General features: G+C 41.4%; 2 protein-coding genes across 2 annotated transcripts in view; one reads left to right on the top strand and one right to left on the bottom strand.

Moving 5' to 3' along the window:
- The window catches only part of RB195_014959 (uncharacterized protein), a gene marked incomplete at both ends in the record, with an annotated part of 33,902 nt that extends 24,576 nt beyond the window's left edge, over positions 1 to 9,326 (bottom strand). The window contains one exon of the mRNA XM_064205449.1: positions 9,324 to 9,326. Within this exon, the coding sequence (XP_064061329.1) occupies positions 9,324 to 9,326 (3 nt within the window). The remainder of the gene's footprint in view (positions 1 to 9,323) is intronic.
- A 5,610-nt stretch (positions 9,327 to 14,936) lies between these two features.
- Positions 14,937 to 15,271, top strand: RB195_014958 (uncharacterized protein; the record flags this gene model as incomplete). The annotated part of the gene is made up of 2 exons (XM_064205447.1): positions 14,937 to 15,000; positions 15,054 to 15,271. 2 exons carry the CDS (start codon positions 14,937 to 14,939, stop codon positions 15,269 to 15,271), a joined length of 282 nt encoding a protein of 93 aa, XP_064061328.1.
- Positions 15,272 to 17,712: the final 2,441 nt, after the last annotated feature.

Raw genomic sequence — 17,712 nt, 5'->3', positions numbered from 1 at the left:
TGCAATACATAATTTCCATTAGCACACACAAAAGCAATGCCAGATGCAGATGCATAGAGCTTGTGAAAACACACACAAATTAGATGTGAATAGAATAAAAACCGGGATGGATTTCAGAGTAAGGAGCTCTGCAATATAAAAAATAATGCATTAATCCCAAAAGGGTCCCAAATAAAATGAGATCCTTTGTGAACTAATTTCAAGCACATAAAAATATTGAAGAATCTCTAGTATAAATTGAGAAAAAATCCGATAAGTTCCAACTCTCAGCAGAAGAATTAAAAGTAAAAGAAACTCCATACACACTACATTCGATGTCTTTTCGTCACAGCGTACCGCTGAATGTCAACACTTCTTAACTACTTCACGAACTAGAAATTTCAAAGCCAGTACTACCTATTCTAATTCACTTCAAAAAACCGTAGTAAAAGAAAACATTATAATTCAAAGTCGAAAGAAAGAAAATAAAAAAAAAAAAACGAAAAAATTTTCACTACAACATTAGCAGAAGCTTTACAATCCATGAATCGTTTTTGTTAGATGCTGCTAAAAGCTAACTGGTTCGGTTCCAATTGTTATAAAATTCGTAACGTTTGTCGCTGGAATCGAGAAAAGCTGGAAAAGCAGAGAAGAGAGTTATCATGTAGTCGGCACCAAATGTGTCCAACCAGATGTGCGCGACGCGTGTTCGATTGGTGTAAGAAGAGGGAAGGGGGAGTGCGCCAAAGAAAACAGGGCGTCTTCTGCAGAAGACGCGTCGCGTATACGGTTGAAAACATCGAAGTCCACTGTATATATACTATCAAACTTCAAAGGCCTTGGAAACCTGACTTATGTGTATTGAACAAACGTGAAACGTGCAGAGGTCACCGATACGTAGTCAGAGATCTAAGCTGCTTTCCTTATGTTAACATAACATCTCATGGAATCGACGAGGGTACCGAAGAGATAAGCGGGAGCCTTCGGGCCACTTAGCAAAGAATAACAGTATCGGATGATCAGCATAAAGAGATTCCCCAGAGCTCTTAAGTATAAGCCAGTGTGCACGAGCAAGTACGTGCCACCAGGTGAGTATTTCGGCCAAGGTTCACTTAGTCCGATTGAACATATAAATAACCTAATAACTGGTAGCATTACGATGTCGCCAACAATCGATCCGCATTTCAGCTTCGTCATCGATATTAAAGACTGTGCCCGCGGGAAATCCCCTAAGATCTTGACGCTTACGTGAACCTCAACGTCATCAAGGACAAGCAGTGAATTAACCGAAAATAGCAAGTGTTTAGAAGGAATGCTTCTAGTTGGATAAACATGTCCTAGTGGAAAAATGCGCCGTGGTTGGATACATAGCTACATAATAAAGATCTGTCTGCTGACAAACGCACCACACAGCGGAAATATGTTTCCGCTCTGTTCAGCGATTGAAATGCTCCCACAGCAAACGGCTAGGTCCAGCAGCGAAGTGCCGTTGTAACAAGTTTACTTCAGCAAAGTAACCAAACAATATTGGAAGCGCGATTGGAAACCAAATCACCGATATGGAAGTTTCCATCTTATTTATCCTCCAAAAGACGGATACATTGGATACTAGTCCGGAATTATTTTCAGTTGAAGCTCACTTACTTGCTCAGGGACTTCTTGCGCCGATTTCCGCACCAAAGGCGTATAAAGGTCTTCACTTTCTTTCAAGCGCTCCCAGCGACTTACTTTTCCTGTTTTCTTTCTTTTTGGGTACAGCTCCTTTCAAGAGTCGATTTTTGTCAACAATAATTTTCATCGGAATTCCACAACACACACCTTTGAGGATTCGACAATTCTTACAGAAATTGCTATGAAAGTGTTGATTTTTTTTTTTAGCTGCGGACGCTCCTAAAAGCAACACCAAACTGAATGCAACTGGATTGGGGTTATTAAGCGATTATTAGCGTTATCGCCCATCTTCCTCCATATTTTAGAACTCTATACTAAATTTGGAGTAGGATAGCATTTCTCGGAAGGCAGAATCCACTGTTTCTACTGTGAGGGAAGAAGACGTATTGTCAACGTCGAATATATTCAACAGGGCCAGCGCGACGCATCTGCTGCAACGGAAGCTCCTCCTCTTGCTTGGCTTACAAACTCGATTCCTTTTTACTTGCTCCAAGCCGACTACACCTGTAATACAGTCAAAGTTATGTAATTTATGGCGCGCGCGTGTATTAAGGCAATTGGTGGCTGGCTCCCAGCACGAATGCAAGTCGAACGAGGGTCCTGACGATGTGGTTCAGTCTGCTGTAGGCCCGCAGGATGGACAATAGAAAGCGCAGGGCGTAGACCGCAAAACCTTGGCCAGACTATGGTCGCGGGACAAACCCGGAAATAAATAAGATAACAAGATCCGGAAATTTTGAGATTGTGCATTATAGAGTATTCGGAAGAGATTGAATATAGCAACGAAAGGGACAATCGTCACAGAAATTCGCGAAATAGTGAAGATAACACAAAGCAAGTATGATCTCCGACAGCAATCAGAGTTACAACAACGTGGGAGGACTCGCCAGCAGTCATTTGTCATCCCGACACCGCAAGGTTTCCTCCCTTCGCTGGGAACTAGACTTAGCCTGATGGATCTTGATTGTTGTTCTCATTTTCTGAAAGATTCGTGTAGGGAACACAGCACCATTGGTTGTGAGTGACAATATTCGCGGTCTTTTCGGTTCTCTTGACAATATCAAAATGAAATGGCATGTGTAGACTTCAATCAACGGTTTCGATACGAATTTCTCTAACAGAGAAGGAAATGGACAATATCAACACTTATAAAACTGGGAAAGAAAAACACTACAACGTGCGCGTTAGAGTGAACTGTAGAGAATTTTGAATGAATCTACACGAAATTCAACAATGATGAATCAAAAGCACCAACAAATTCTTCCTCGCACTTGCAGTAATCCATGTCAAAGATCCAAATAGCCACTTTTGCATCCGACAAAACATATGTAAAGGAGGCAAATTTACAACGCCTTTAGAAATCTTTTGAGACTTGTGGACATAAGCTGATCTAATGGCACGAACAAAATTCGTTGACTCAAATATATAAAGAAGACTAGCGAAAACTATAGGATTATCTGAAGCATTTATGTTTTGAGAGATAAGTACGAGTTTACGACTGGAATCTTGTTCAAGTTAAACACTTGAACTCGAAGAAAACTTGTACAAAAAACTTGTACAGGTCATAAGGAGTAAACTCGGACAGATCTGAGTACCTGTCCTCGATGTGGGCGCTGAATTAAGCGCATAATCGATGAGTGAAGCGGGCGCATGCGGGAAAGGGAAAAATAAATCCCAAAGGAAATTGTGCGAAAAAAAGGAATCAATAGTAAATTACCAAGAAAAAGTTGCCGTTTCTAAGGAACACCCGGACGTTAGCGAAAGGTGAGAAGTCCCACAGTAACAATTCTTCACTGGAATAATTGAGCCCGAGTAAACGAACCAAGGGAGCCGAAGGAAGACTCAGACCTTCGCAAAACTCAATCACTCAAATCATATTAAAATATTCGTAATTTTTGCGTTTCAATACATTAACGATGACGTGGATATCGAAACCAAATGTCATTTTTTTCACCTCGAGGACGAGAGAGAACGAGTACGGTGGGGGCACTTATGCTTTCGTACCTTGCACAACCTGTAGTGTATAGCAGGCTTAGTTGTGCGGATAGAGTCAGGCACTAAACACATCGAGCGATGAAAAACCGCTGCGAGAAACGTCCGATTTGATGGGAAGGGATTAATGGGTGTTGTGTGTGCGTGTGGAAAGTTGAATGCAGAAAGCCCCGTAAAGTGTAGGCCATTCGAAGCGTGGTGATTATCGCATTACAATGTATAATGCGGATCGATGAGAGGGGCGAGCGCTAAGGAGGGAACGTTTCTGGGACTGTTCAATAGCACCGTTTTTAGGGATGGTTGAGAGTGGTAGTAATGTTAAGGCGAAACGCTTAGCTTAGTGATGGAACTGGTGGTGAGACATAGTTGAGCGCACTTGAGGGGTCCAGTTGCGTTCCTAGCAAAGATTTTATTTTTCAAATAAAACGAGTTTGACTCTTCAACCGTACCAGTAACTGGAGTTATCGCTTTTCAAAAGTTATGGAGAGAGAACATAAAAAGAGACTCAACCTGTTTGCGTATGGGTCCTACAGTGCTAATGCAAAAAGTTGAGGGTCATCATATTATACTCGTCAATTAATGAGCCAATGATCAAACATTGTGTTAGACCCAAACTTTCGGAGTTTAGGAAATTTTCTGGACATTTTTGGAGTGGCTTCTATGAAAACGCGTGGTCAATGCTGCAATGAAAGTGCAGATTGAAATGAATACAATGTTCTTCTCATCGCCCGACATTGGTGGTGTGTTCCCGTTGAATATGAATGAATATGCAAAAATTTGCGCAAAAGAAGTTAGCAAAGCGTTAAAGGAAGCCTCTATATGAAAAATTACAGTAGTTAGCTGTTTCGTGGTTTTTTGAACATAATTCACACCCCATTCGAAGGATAGTTGACCCAGCTAACAGATTAGTTCGTCGATCACAGAGGCTCAGAGGTTCAAAGCCCAGCAGAAAATATAAACGTACTGAGGACAGCTACACTTCCCGACGAAAATAATTATGAAAAAAATCAAACCTCTTTTAGATCGCACTCCTTATTTGAATATAAACTTAGATACTTCGTGGGTAATTAGCCAGCTGCTGACATAACTTCATGAACAATTATTTCAAAAAAATCACTGAAGTTGTAACAGGACTTCAGCGATCGATTTTTGCAGGCAGACCTGCAAATGCTTATTCTCTTTGCTATTTTGCAAACTTCTAACATTTCCCTCCAGTAAATCGGAATCAGTCACCAACAGAGTCCACTCCAAACTACCTTCGACAAAAACTTTGTAAAACTTCAAACCACTTTTTTTCGACATCTACGAAAACACGCAGAATGCAGGCACCGATGCATGGAATACAACAAATTAATTTGTCCTTACCTGAATTTCAAAGATAATTGAAAGAAAGGCTACAGTGTTACTTTTGGACAGCAAAAATTGGATAGACGCTCCCAACTAAACTGTTCAAATGATCAAAACATCGTTGCAGAAGCGTCTGTGTGCCAGATGTTTAAGCCGATGGGTCCATTACCGTTAAAAGCAGCGAACAACTACATAAGCCCTTTCGGATCGAAAAAAATGCAGTATAGCTGAATATGGACCAAAATGTAAGTGAAATGACTACTTATTTCCAATCCCCCTTAAATAAAGAGGTTTGGATAAGGTTTTTCAATATTACCTACTTATGTTCATGTGTGAAAAGATATCTAAACGTGCTGGAACTTTTTTCGGTCGGATTGCAAGGGACGAAAAAAAAACGGAAGAGAAGTAGTCTCGGAAAACACATATTTCCTGAGAAAATAGTTGCGAAAAAAATTACATACTACAGCCACCGGAACTGACGAAGCAGAAATGTCACCAGCTACAACAGCCGTGTCGCTGCTGTTTTCGGCTCACTCCGAAGGGTTTGATTGTTCGTGGAGGGAGGAGAATTGAAAGGTGTAGAGGGAAATACATGTGTGGCCCAGCCCAGTTTGCTTCGATGCGACTTTTGCGGCTAGAACTCCAAAAAAGTGCAGCGAAATTGGAAAGTTGGAGCAACAACATCAATGTTCGCAGAAGTTCCCCATCAATCAAGAGCGTTCGAACTGACGCACTGCGTCAAAGCACACAGCCGATTGCATTCAGCTTAGCATTCAAAAGAAGGCCGAGAACTGGGAAGAGAAGAACTAACAAAAGGAAGCATAACATCGTAGGAAAACCGCCAACTGAGAGCTCCGAAGTAGTAACAACTGACCTCGAGTCCTTAACACTGATGATAAAAAATCAGTGATGAAAATTCGATAAAAGTGTAACATTTCAAAGATGAGAAGTGCGTTTTCGTTCAAAGAAAACCGGAAAACCGGAGGGAAATTTTCGAACAACCCTTAAGGTCAAGAACGGCGCCAAATCCCAGAATCTCACTAATACTTCGTTGAATATGTGAAGTGTATCAAAATGTGTGAGATATAAGCACCTCATTCTTTTTTATCTTCCGAGCGAAATGAGGATATCTCAATTAGTGCGAAGTTTTTCATGACATTCACTTGACTATGTACTACGCGTGTGTGTGTGCTGAAATATTAAAAATGTGGGGAAAAACCTCCGAAGGTCGCACTAAAGTTCACATAGTTGTTATAAGCGCTTAAATACTGCTTTTAGAGTAATAATTTGTTCAGTTTTTGGTCTTTTTTCGTAAAACAGATATGTGTACATGGACAAATCTCCTACTTTCTTTCTTCTTTTCAGTTAACTTCTTTCCATATTACGTCTGTCTCCTAAAATTGTATTGATAGACCTCGTGGTCACATATGAACTCAAAATACAACAATGGACCCATGTCATATTGTAATAAAATTGGATGTAAAACTCGCGTTTTTTTCGGTAGTTACTGCTCTGTAACAAGGAATCGAAAAAAAAAGAGCACACAGTAATAGTCTCCCTCTCACGAGAACACTTTACCTCCTCTCTATTCGATCTTCCACTTTTCATATAGCTGTTATTCAGTGCATCCAGACAACTTGCTAGTTTGGCAACAGTGTTTTTTTTTTTATTCAGGGATATCTAACTAGTCAACGAAGATACATATCTATACTAGGCGATCGATTTCATTGCATTCGTAAAAAGTCATACGAAGAAGACATATCCCTCAAACCCATGGAAAAAGGATAGGCTGACGAAGAAATGAGGGGTCAGCGGGAATGCGATGAATCACAATCATGCTTCACCTTCATAGAAAAGGTATTTAGCAATGGCAGCAGTGTTTTAACTCAAATGTATAACAGATGTTTACTATTGGGAGGAACCTCCTAACATGGAAAATTTTAACTGGGTTAAAAATTTCCTCGAACTTGTCTTCAGATAATCATAATCGCAGAGTGTGGAGAAGAAATACACGTATGCAGTTGTAAGTGAGAGCGGAGCCTGAGAAATAGTTTTGATAGGAATTGTAACCTCCTTGACTTGAAATCCTCACGCTTGAGAATAAGTAGGAATGGGCGAAACAGAAGTAACCGGATAGCCGTGCCGAAAAACACGAAACATTCTCCGTAGAATATTTTTCGTGAAGATCGATGGAATACACATTCAAATCAATGGTAAACAGTGTTTTATATGAGGCATAATCTCGAAAAATCTTGTCGCGTAAAACTTTTAGTGGTGAGGGATGTATCTGGATACGGTGCAAAATCCCAACAAAACTTTATAACACCGCTATTAATATGAAATGAAATGGTGCAATGTAATGGCTCAATCAATCAAATTTTGTAATAGATTTTGCAGAGAATGGTGGAGCGGAAAGCACCGACGATAACAGGAAGTAAATGTCCGGGGATTCTGGCGAGCAACAAGTAGGGCGCGACTTTTCGACCTCATAAAACAAAAGCACAGCAGAGAAAAGTGCTAAAGACCAGAGTCTTTCGTACTTAGATGATGAAAAAGTTACAGATGAAACCTAAAATCTAAATCCCTTCAAAAATTCTTTAACCTCAGAAACGTTATCCGATTACGACGTAGAGTAACTGACCGCGAGAGCATAATTATGAGTGATGTTCTGTGACCATTAACTATATGACAGTAAATTTCTTATAAAGATTTGCATGTTAGTTTTCATCGAAACTTTCCTTCTGCTTTCATAGTGCCAGATAAAACCTTTCCTATTCGTTTGAACTTGGAAAATGAAATGTGAAAAGGCATGGGTTAAACATATAGAAAGAGGCAATCAGCGCATTATTTGCAGGAAAAATAAACAGATGGGATACTTGGAATAATGGGGCTAACTATTGTTCTCGGCAGGCATTGAAGAGTGATTTTTTTTGGCAATGTCATAAACAACACTTACACATCATCTTCAGATCAGATGACTGAGAAAATAATGCAAACAAAAGAGAGCAAGAAAAACGGAGATTGAGAAAAATCTCTCCAATTTCTTGGGAAATGAAACACAACACGTATGTAGACTCGGACTGGTTTTTCGGAAAGTAAAGCAGTAAAAGCATATAGGGACCTTCCAGAATTGCTTCTAAGCCAGAATTCTTACGATACATACGCAGAAAGTACACAAGTCGAGGCGCCCAGTAAACTTGTCGTATCGGCATCGAAGACAAAACAAATGAATAACGAGCTGATCGCTCGTTTTTGCTTTCGTTGTATTATACAGATAAAATCTTCAGAAGAATTTCAGCAAGAAAAAAAGCAAAGTGCTCAGCGCACTTCGCTGCAATGCGCCGCAGCAAATTGAACGTCAAGAACAAGGAGGGAGAAAGAGGGATGAGGGATATTTTTGCATGAAAAAAATCTCCTACATCGCAAAATTCGTCCAAAACCGTTAGAATCCACTGCAAATGGAGAATATCTGAAAATACCAAACTGAAGCATACGAGCTGATGATTTCAAAAATTTGCCTTCGACACCTAATTTTGTCAATTTTGTGGGCTCGGAACAGGTAAAGTCTTACTAATCTCCGTCAATTATTTTTGACTTTCCCCATCCTTCCACTAGCATACCCTGGAATTACGTTGCCGTAACTTTGGTTTCGCATTCAGCTGCAACTCTGAAGTCTTCAGAAAGTACATTTAGAAGTAATTTGATAGATGAGAACAGCGGAAAAAAACTAATTTTAAAGGACCAAAGAATACTGCTCTCTATCTGATCCAATGGAAAACCGTTACTTTTACGACATAACGCACTAAAAAAACAAGTAAGGAATAAAGAGCAACATAGCAAATTAGTTATTTTTTATTACTTGCGATATATTTCACCAACTCAGAATAATCGTAGACTGTTTCTTTACTACGCAACAACTCATGTGGAAAGAACAGATTTAGGGCTATTGTCCGCTTTTGCATGATCGCTTTTGGTTCGTGTTTGTGCAGGAACGACCTACGATTCATCATCCACCAAATCCTTCCATTTCTCTCCCGAATAACTGTGGTTTTTTGGATGATGTCACGAGAATGACAGAGGAAGTAAGTGAAGTAAGGCTGCTGAGTACCTGTCCTCGGATACTAAGAAAAAGAAAAACATGAGTTTTAAGAAAATAGGCAGCATGTCATGTATGATCGAATGCGAGAAAGACGCGAGTGAATGCTGGAGTAGCGCACAGCGAAACAGCGTTAATAGCGGTGCGAACGGAAACCGCTATTAACCCGGATCCCAATCAATATGAAAGCATTGATTCGCAAATAAAATCAATACGATCGATATTCGAAAGGACTCACCATGATCGAGTGCGTTGCCTAGAGGTGCGTAAAAGGTGGTTGTATGTCGCAACTAGCACTACGCCACCACGTCCGTCGACCGGAACTCGGTACACCTAGAAAAAAAAGATAGAAAAAAGACGAACAGAGAGAGATGGGAGAGCACGAGGTAAACGAAGGAAAGCGCCTTCGAGCGAAGTGATTTAGAAAAGCAAGAATTGTGCGCAAATGTTCTTTGGGTGAAGAAGGATTTCCTATGATGAATGGGGTTCTAACAAGCATAGTCGGAATCCAGGAAGACCGCAGCAGAAGTAAAATTTTGCATTGCAAGGAGAGAATGCGAAGAAATGCAAGAGGACTGTGAAAGATCTGATGAGGGGGGAGACAGACTGAAGGAAAAAGCAATGTTCAGATCTTCGCAGCATTTGAATTGTAGGAGATCTGTAGCAAAATGAGAGTTCAGCTCATTTCTTCTTGTTCATACCTCCAAACTAAATGACACTAAATTGACCTTTCTCCGTCTCATCACGTTTTACTCAATTTTCTGGACGAATGACACCCAAATCACAATCAGATGTTTACCAATTCGTAGAACACTGTCGCTTAAAAGCATCCACAATTTCGGAGAAAATGTACTGTCAAAAATACCGGTCTAGTGATAGAAAACGGTATGCCAATTAGATTTAAAGAAGAACAAAAGCAGAAGAAAAGAAAACGATGCTAGCGACATCGAAGTGTGTGTCGCGGAACGTGTCATTAAGATTTATCAAGGTCATGCTTCTAGTGAAACTAATTGGAGCATTGCGAGAAGTTTCGCTCCAAAAGGAGATATGGCCAGCCGAAATGACTTTCTCCAAGCTCGCTGGATGTTTTTATCATTTTCTGCAGACAGGTAAAATTGCCGGAATATGTAAAAGTGTGGTGCGTCAGAAACAAGAAAACATAGCAGTAACTTGACTTTTTTCGAACACTTAAATCTAGGCCTGGAAGAGCGGTCCAGCATTTGAGTTCAGCTAAAAAGTCGGAAAAGAGGAAAAGTAACTCGAAGCGCGAGAACGTGAAAGCAAAGTTGTTATTTGGAAGTAGTTAGTCCTAGCAGGAGCTCAGCTGCAAAGGCGAAAGGCTGACGCTCGGCACTTGAGGTGGATTAGTTGTAAGCGTCTGCTTCAGCAGAGGGAGAAGATAACATAAACATGACCTAAAACACTAAATGAGAGCTATATAGAGGGACGAATATTTATATTTGGAAGAAAATGACAGCCGTGAACGATTGCTTGCCTCAAATACGGACGCTGCATGAATGCGTGCGGCACGTTCCAGCGTTTTGCACTTTCCGGATAAAACTCAAAGTTCGGCGAGGAATCATTGAGTAAACAGTGTTAATGACAAAGGTAAAGAAACGAGTAGAGCGTGGTTGGTGCGGGATGCGTTCAGGGGAGTCAACAAGAAACAAACAAACAGTGATAAGTGAGAGTTAAACGTACGAAAGAACAACTTAGTACGAACTGGTACTCTGGTCGGGTAGATACCAAACGCCGGTTGAAAGGACAAATGCTCCAGATGTGCCGGCACCGAAAAATTCACGGAAAATGTAAGAGTACGCGTACGGATGCAACATTTTCACAAAGGATATCCTATGTCAATTTTTCAGTTTTTGAAATCGTTCATGCTTTTAACGAATTTTTCTTTCTTTTCCATTCTTTTTCGTCCGTCTATGACATTGCCTGATGAATTATCTTTTTTTCATTTTTATTCATGTTTTTACTGCACAGATGAGTTCCCAATTTGTGCTATGTCGTTAAAGTAAATATAATTTTGTGCAACTTTACAGTGTAAGTAAGCAAAAAAAACTTTATAATGCAAGAATTTGCTATTTTTAAGCCAATTTCGGCAAAATCGTAATTAGAGGGGTCATTAGTTGAAAGATGAAGGGACGTGATGACGTAGTTTATTTAATTAAAATATCAATGAAAAGATGTGTGGGGGATTCAGCGCGTTAGCTAATGCTGGGTGCGATGACCTTGGCCCTGGTAGTGTCAAACACGATGAATGACTAATGAAGTCGAAAAAGTGTGTGTGTATGGACACCTGCATTCCACGGTCAACTCGTAATTTACACCAAGCCAAATTTATAGTCTCTGAAACTAGAAGTGAAAGCACAGGGAATGAGGAAAACTAGTTACTGACTAGTGAGTACGACCATAAAAGAATAATATTACGAAGAGTGAAAAGCCGAATACGAATACGTGGTGGAGCGGCGCCGATAGGCAATGAATAGCAAATCGAACAGCTCGACGGCGAGCACCACATCATCGGAGAGAGCGCAGAATGCGGCGAATCCGGATGAATGTGCGGGGGGCCACTCGAGTCGAACTTCTTTCCGGCGTAAAAGTGTTGACGAAACGATACGAAACGAGGCTTTGCAGTGCTCTGAGACTTGGATTGGATCCTAGTAGAATTGTCTGCAACGTTAACTATATGAAGAAGGCCTTAGCTCAATAAAAACGTCCACGATTTGTTGGGGTAAGCTCTGGGTGTTGAAGTGCAAAAGGAATGTAGATAGATCGGGTGAAGCGACGCTTTTAGGGAGAGAGCCGAAAAAGCCCGAAGGTGAAAGCCAGTCATGCTTGCGCACCATTAAAAGCGATGATTTGGGTGGTGTGAGTGTGGTGCAGCTGCGCTGACGTCGCCTGAAATCGCAGCGAGGTCGTCGTCACGATGACGCGTGAAGCCGAGCAGACGACGTCGACCTCGAACTGAGGACAGGATTTCCATCGGACATCGAGAGAGAGGAAGAATGGGAGAGGTGCTACGTGCGCCGAAAATCGATCGACACGAAGAGAGAAATGGGCGTGCTATACAAGCAACGACAAGAGCATGGCAAGAAGAAAATTATCGGCAGGGAAAGAATATGATTCCGAGAAAATATCGGATCTGCTTCCTGGATTTTCATCAGCGGCGTCCCTTTGTAATATGTGTCGCTAATAGAAGCCTGCAGCTTGTACAAATGATAGAGAACGAGAAAATATATTTATGAGGGACCATGGAGGACCGTTGTGATGTCGCGCCCAAGTTTATGATGGAAGAGCCGTCGATGTGAAACACCGACCGAGTGGCGTGCAATGAAGAGCGGGGTATTCGTAGCAGCGTCTGTACAAGTTCCATAGATAAAATTGGTTTATTTGGTGTTTTTAAGAATTTTGACTTTCAAACGCATACGGGAGGGACAGTCATCTCAGCGATGAAGTTTTTTTTCTCTCTTTTAAGAACGATAATAAATATTGGAGCAAAGAATATATAAGGGGAGCAGAGAATAATCGAAGAAAATGGGCCCGAAAAAAAGAGCCCTTAAAGGACCGTAATTCGCGTATAAAAATCCCCATATGTCACCGTATCTAAAAGATCGATGTGCAGCTGATTTTTACAGCTATCTCTACACGTGTTCCACAAAACGCTCCTTACAAACTAGAATCTCGTGAATGCGGCCGAAAGATGGAAAAAACTGAATGATGCGATGCAAACCAGACGTTCGCTTGTAGCACCTCAGTTCCGAGGGCAATTTCGCTGTACGATTGAACATCCGCTCTTCTCTATGCATTTCTAAAACTATCGCTATGGTTCAAAGGGGAAAATAGAAATAAGATCAGCACTTTTTAGAGTTTTTTCCACTTTTATAGGTTGCACAGCATTTTCGAGATTCGCATTATTTTCCGAGAAGGAGAGAGGGAAATCAAATGAGCGGAAATCTAATCACAATTCACGTCTTCGTTTTCACCTTACTAAGCACTTCTTTCCACGTCCGACGATATACGCGGATAGATTAGAAGGAGTTTTAATTTTCTATTTGCCCCTCTTGCACAAAAATGAGGGAAGGAAACCGGAGGAGAAAAGAAAGAAAGAATTCTGGAAATAACACAGAAACTCGAAAAATTTCTCACGTCACTACAGTATTCCGATGTTTTTGATGCTAATCTAAGAGCCTCCATGTGTCATGCAAAGAAACTGACACGCTCATAAAAAAAAGTGTGAATCAGCGACATAAAATTTAGGGCTTTGCGAACATGTGCAGATGTGAACAGCTTCAGAATAATTCGAAAGCAGACAGACACATTTTCACGATTTTACCGGCAAAACATTAACGCGTCACCTTGACCGATGACAAAGTCCAGAAATTTCTCACGTATTATTCAAAGATAAAGAATCATCACAACAATGCGAACAAAACAATGTTGCTGTGATGAGCAGATGAGATGACAATGGTTCTAAACAATATTCATCGCTGATTAAGAGATGGGAATGGAAGAAATCATAACTGAATGAGAAGATTCTTTGAAAAGTTTTCCGCAAGGAAAAGAAAGGTGCCAGGAACGCTATGAGAAGTAGAAAAAGAAGAAAATTAGAAATGGAACATCAAGTGGATGTCAGAAACTGACAGTCAGCTGCTGTTCATTAAATGAAGTGGTGGGATTTGAAGCCGAATGAAATGGCACCGGTTGGTAGAGCGGGAGGGGAAAAACATGGAGTCGATTTAGTACGTGACTGCTGCTACCACGCTACGGAACGATTTGAGCCGTGACCTGCGACCAGCGAGGGCGAGCACGAACGAGGATAAGCTGGATGTGCATTTAGCAGGTCTTTCTTAGACATAAGAAGGCGTGTTGCCCTCAAAGAATGGCCCCAGCCGACATCTGCTACGATGGATCTTTTCTGGCACTTTAATGAGCGGAAAAAATGAACATTCAATTTCGCTCACCATCCAAAAACTGTTGTTACTAGGGCAACCTATAAAATAGTCCCGCTTACTACGTCTCAATAAAACGAAGTTATTCAATAATTTATTTTTATTCTGGGTCTTTCCTCATCCGATGGGCAAACTTTCCAGTCACGAATCTATGGAAAGAGGATCTTTGACTTCCATAAAATCAAACTTCACATAAAAACGATATCCTTTTCCGACACGAATAGTGACAAAATAGCCTAACATTTAAAATTTGGAAAAACGGAAACAAAAAGAAGAAAAGAAGAAGGAGATGTTAGGGGTGTGATTCTTATTATATTCTCTGTTGAAAAACGACAATGGAAAAGTTCAGCACCGGTACTGTTGCAATTTTGTAGCTAGTTCCTACGGAGCGCTCTTAAACCACTGGTAAGAGGCAATCAGGTGCAAATGCAAACCTGTTTCCCCCGTCGGTCTCGCACCATCACACACCTTGCTATGACTGGATTATTTCCATTTTTAAAAGAACAGAGGTTTGAAACGGAAACATTGTTTCAAATTCCACTGAACTGACAAAAAAAACCTAACACGTGGATCGGTAAATCCTCGGGCCCTTACTTCCACTGCAACAGATAATGTTCCTGCCACAGAATGAACCTACGCACCTCATCACATCTTTTTTTTCGCCTGCATTCGACACTACTCCAATAGCCAATGCGGAGATGAACTGGATTGAAAGACCCTTGAAGATCCTAATCGATAATGGGGTTCCGAGCAACAAAAATGTTGCCATAATGAAGAACAACCGCGGTACTCGGTGCTTTCATGTTGTCCAGCTGAGTAACAACTGTTGCTAATGAGATCAGGTAAGTGAAACCAGAGACGAAAGAAAGAAGTCGGAGTGGTCAGTGACCAGGATGACATGCGAGATGCGAACGAAGACAGGAGCCCTCTGGGTTTGGAAAATTAGGGTCGAGAGAGGTGAGCAGATCCAAAGGAAGAACAGAAGACTACCGCATGGGTACGATGTGAAGTCAAATGGCTGGTCGAGAAGACAGGACCTCGATTTGGAGGCTCGGCTATAAATGATGCGGAGGACGCGGCTGAGGCCAGCGATCGATATCGTCGCGCAGCAGACCTCGGTGTGCAATTGACCGCAGTGCCATTACAGCGCACTGCTGTGGAGCATCCAAGCGACGAGCACGGATACTTAGTCGTCCCGGGACCGCCCACCATCGCGCTCTGTCACTAATTTCTTCCCAGCGAGTAACCAGCGATCGAGCAGCTACCAGTAGCTCCGCACCTGCGGAAAGACAACTAACAGCTGAATTAGTAGCCAGGTCTCGGGACCGCGCAACACAAAACAAAATCCTATTTGTTAGTTAAGCGTCCAGCAAAACAACAAGAGGAATTGGATTTTCTGGGTTATTTACGTTTTTGCTAATAGAAAAACTTGGAGCACCGGAGTTTTTCCTTGAAAAGTGAAGTTAACAATGTATTGACATATCTGTTACGGCTTCAACAAATCCAGTGAGTCCTACTGTACTTTTGCAGCGCACTGTGAGCATTAAAAGATGAATAGGACGAAGAATGAATAGAATGAGGAGATGTGAAGCAGTTATCTCTGCATTTCAGAGACATCGATCGGAGGGATTTCCGATGTTGTCCCCCTCTCCAGTAGTGGATAGGGCTCGGAATGTAGTTTGGATGTCTCCTCGCAAGGAAAAAGCAGAACCCTTCAATCAAATCCAGGAAGTAGGTGAGGTAGCTCTCCTGACAAACATGAAATCCACCTTCATTTCAACATTGGGATGATTGAAAGGAGTGTCGGGTGAAATTGTCTGCACAGTGCTCTGCGTCCGTCCGAATTCTGGGTTTTTTATGGATATATTGTGTTTTCGTTGTGATGTTTAGGAACTACATCCCAAACCATATCTCCGCACAGCTGAAGGCAATGCAAGACCGAAACTTTCCTTCTAAACGCTTCATTTAAATCTTCATGCTTCATTTAAATAAACCTCCTAAGATTGATTTGTTGTGAAACTTCAGTGCGTGACAGCTTCCTCTACTTCTACACTAATTTTTGATCCAAAAATAAGGATAATTTCTTGGTGAACCTTTTTTTGCTTGCTTTGGCAAACTTGGGTCTCTTCCGATTTTTTGCTATGGAGGTCTTCCAGGTGACGCGCAATGGACGTGAGAAAACGATGCACCTACTCGTACAGATAGGAATTATTACGGTTGAATGGGCAAGGTTCCAGTCCAACCATTGCAAGGACAAACATGGTCACGTAAACCTATTTTTCACATAAATTCGTATCACGGATCCGTTCCTGTTTTCAATACGAGTGGAAAAATGACCAAAAATCCGCATGCACTTATGTAAACCATCTTGAAGAAAAAGAATAATTAAAAAGAAATGAGTAGAAACTGAATCTCAGTGATGACATCTGACTCTGCATGAAAGTAACACTCATCTGTGAATAACAGGTTCTTTGTTAGATATCCGTGAATCCGTCAAAGAAAAAAAAAAACTAAAGGACAACCACGGGAAATTATGCAGTGTCTGTGGCAAGTCATAAATCTACCGGAACAAATGACCTTCGCGCCGTTCTTTGCAACACAACTAATCACAGTAACCGCGTTGTTCCGGTGAGGTCATCCGAGAGTGACGATGATCACTGCTGCCGGTCTGAACGGATTCCGTGGTTCAGGAGATCGGTCTCTAAAAAACCCCCCGGAATCGTGCTAGAAGAATCGCAGTGTCATGTTCAGCGATTCGACACGATTTGCATACGACGAACTACTTTTTGAGGATGTTTTTATCTGCCATTCTTTGTGTCGCACGCGCTGCAGCGGCCGAACACGTCGATTGGATAGCACGAAAATTGGAGTGTGAGCGAGGACGTTGTCTCTTCCAGCAATATCGCTGCAAGCGTATCAACGGAGTGACGGCGCGAGGAGGACAGCATTTTCTCTTGCTGCTGGACTCGATAATTAAAGAAGCTATGAAAGACCAAGTGTTTGGCGTAAATTAATTCCAATGGTGCACACCAACAAATTCAACACCTATCCAAAATCCTAGAGGTTTACAAATCCATAGGCAGCTTTTAAAATGACTAAAAGTGGGGTGGGGAAATAATCAGTGACCTATCCTTCCTAGTAGACAAATCTGGAATCAATCTGAAGGATTCATGACCAATTTATCCACTCTGGCGGGTGAGATGAAAGGTTTGCTTGGCCTTGGGCGGTGCGGCGCCATCGATGGCGCAAATGTAGCGGCGACCTTTTTTGCTGCGCTTTGTTCACTGGGATTTAATGGAAATAATAATAATAATGATAATAATAATAATAATAATAATAATAACAATAATAATAACAATAATAATAATAACTTAAAACGTCATTCGAATTCATCTCTATATATGTGGGATATTAGAGTCATTTTAGAGTTACGAAAACCGTAGTGATAACCAATCATGACACAGTTAAAGGCATCATTCCACGAATCTGGGATGGTACGGAGTTCTGGTGGAGTATTCGTTTACGGGATTGTAGATTATTGAGAGAAGGGTGATTCCGTTCATTTCTTCCCAATTGCCGTAGAAAACGGCCCGGAAGATACGGCTTTGAGCGTTCCGGCGCACTATTTTCTACAATGAGTTCGATTGGAGCGCGCCAGCCTTGTGCGCG

The sequence above is a fragment of the Necator americanus genome, chromosome V (genome assembly GCF_031761385.1).
Source record: "Necator americanus strain Aroian chromosome V, whole genome shotgun sequence".
NCBI lineage: Eukaryota > Metazoa > Nematoda > Chromadorea > Rhabditida > Ancylostomatidae > Necator > Necator americanus.
This window is presented reverse-complemented; position numbering and strand designations above follow the sequence as displayed.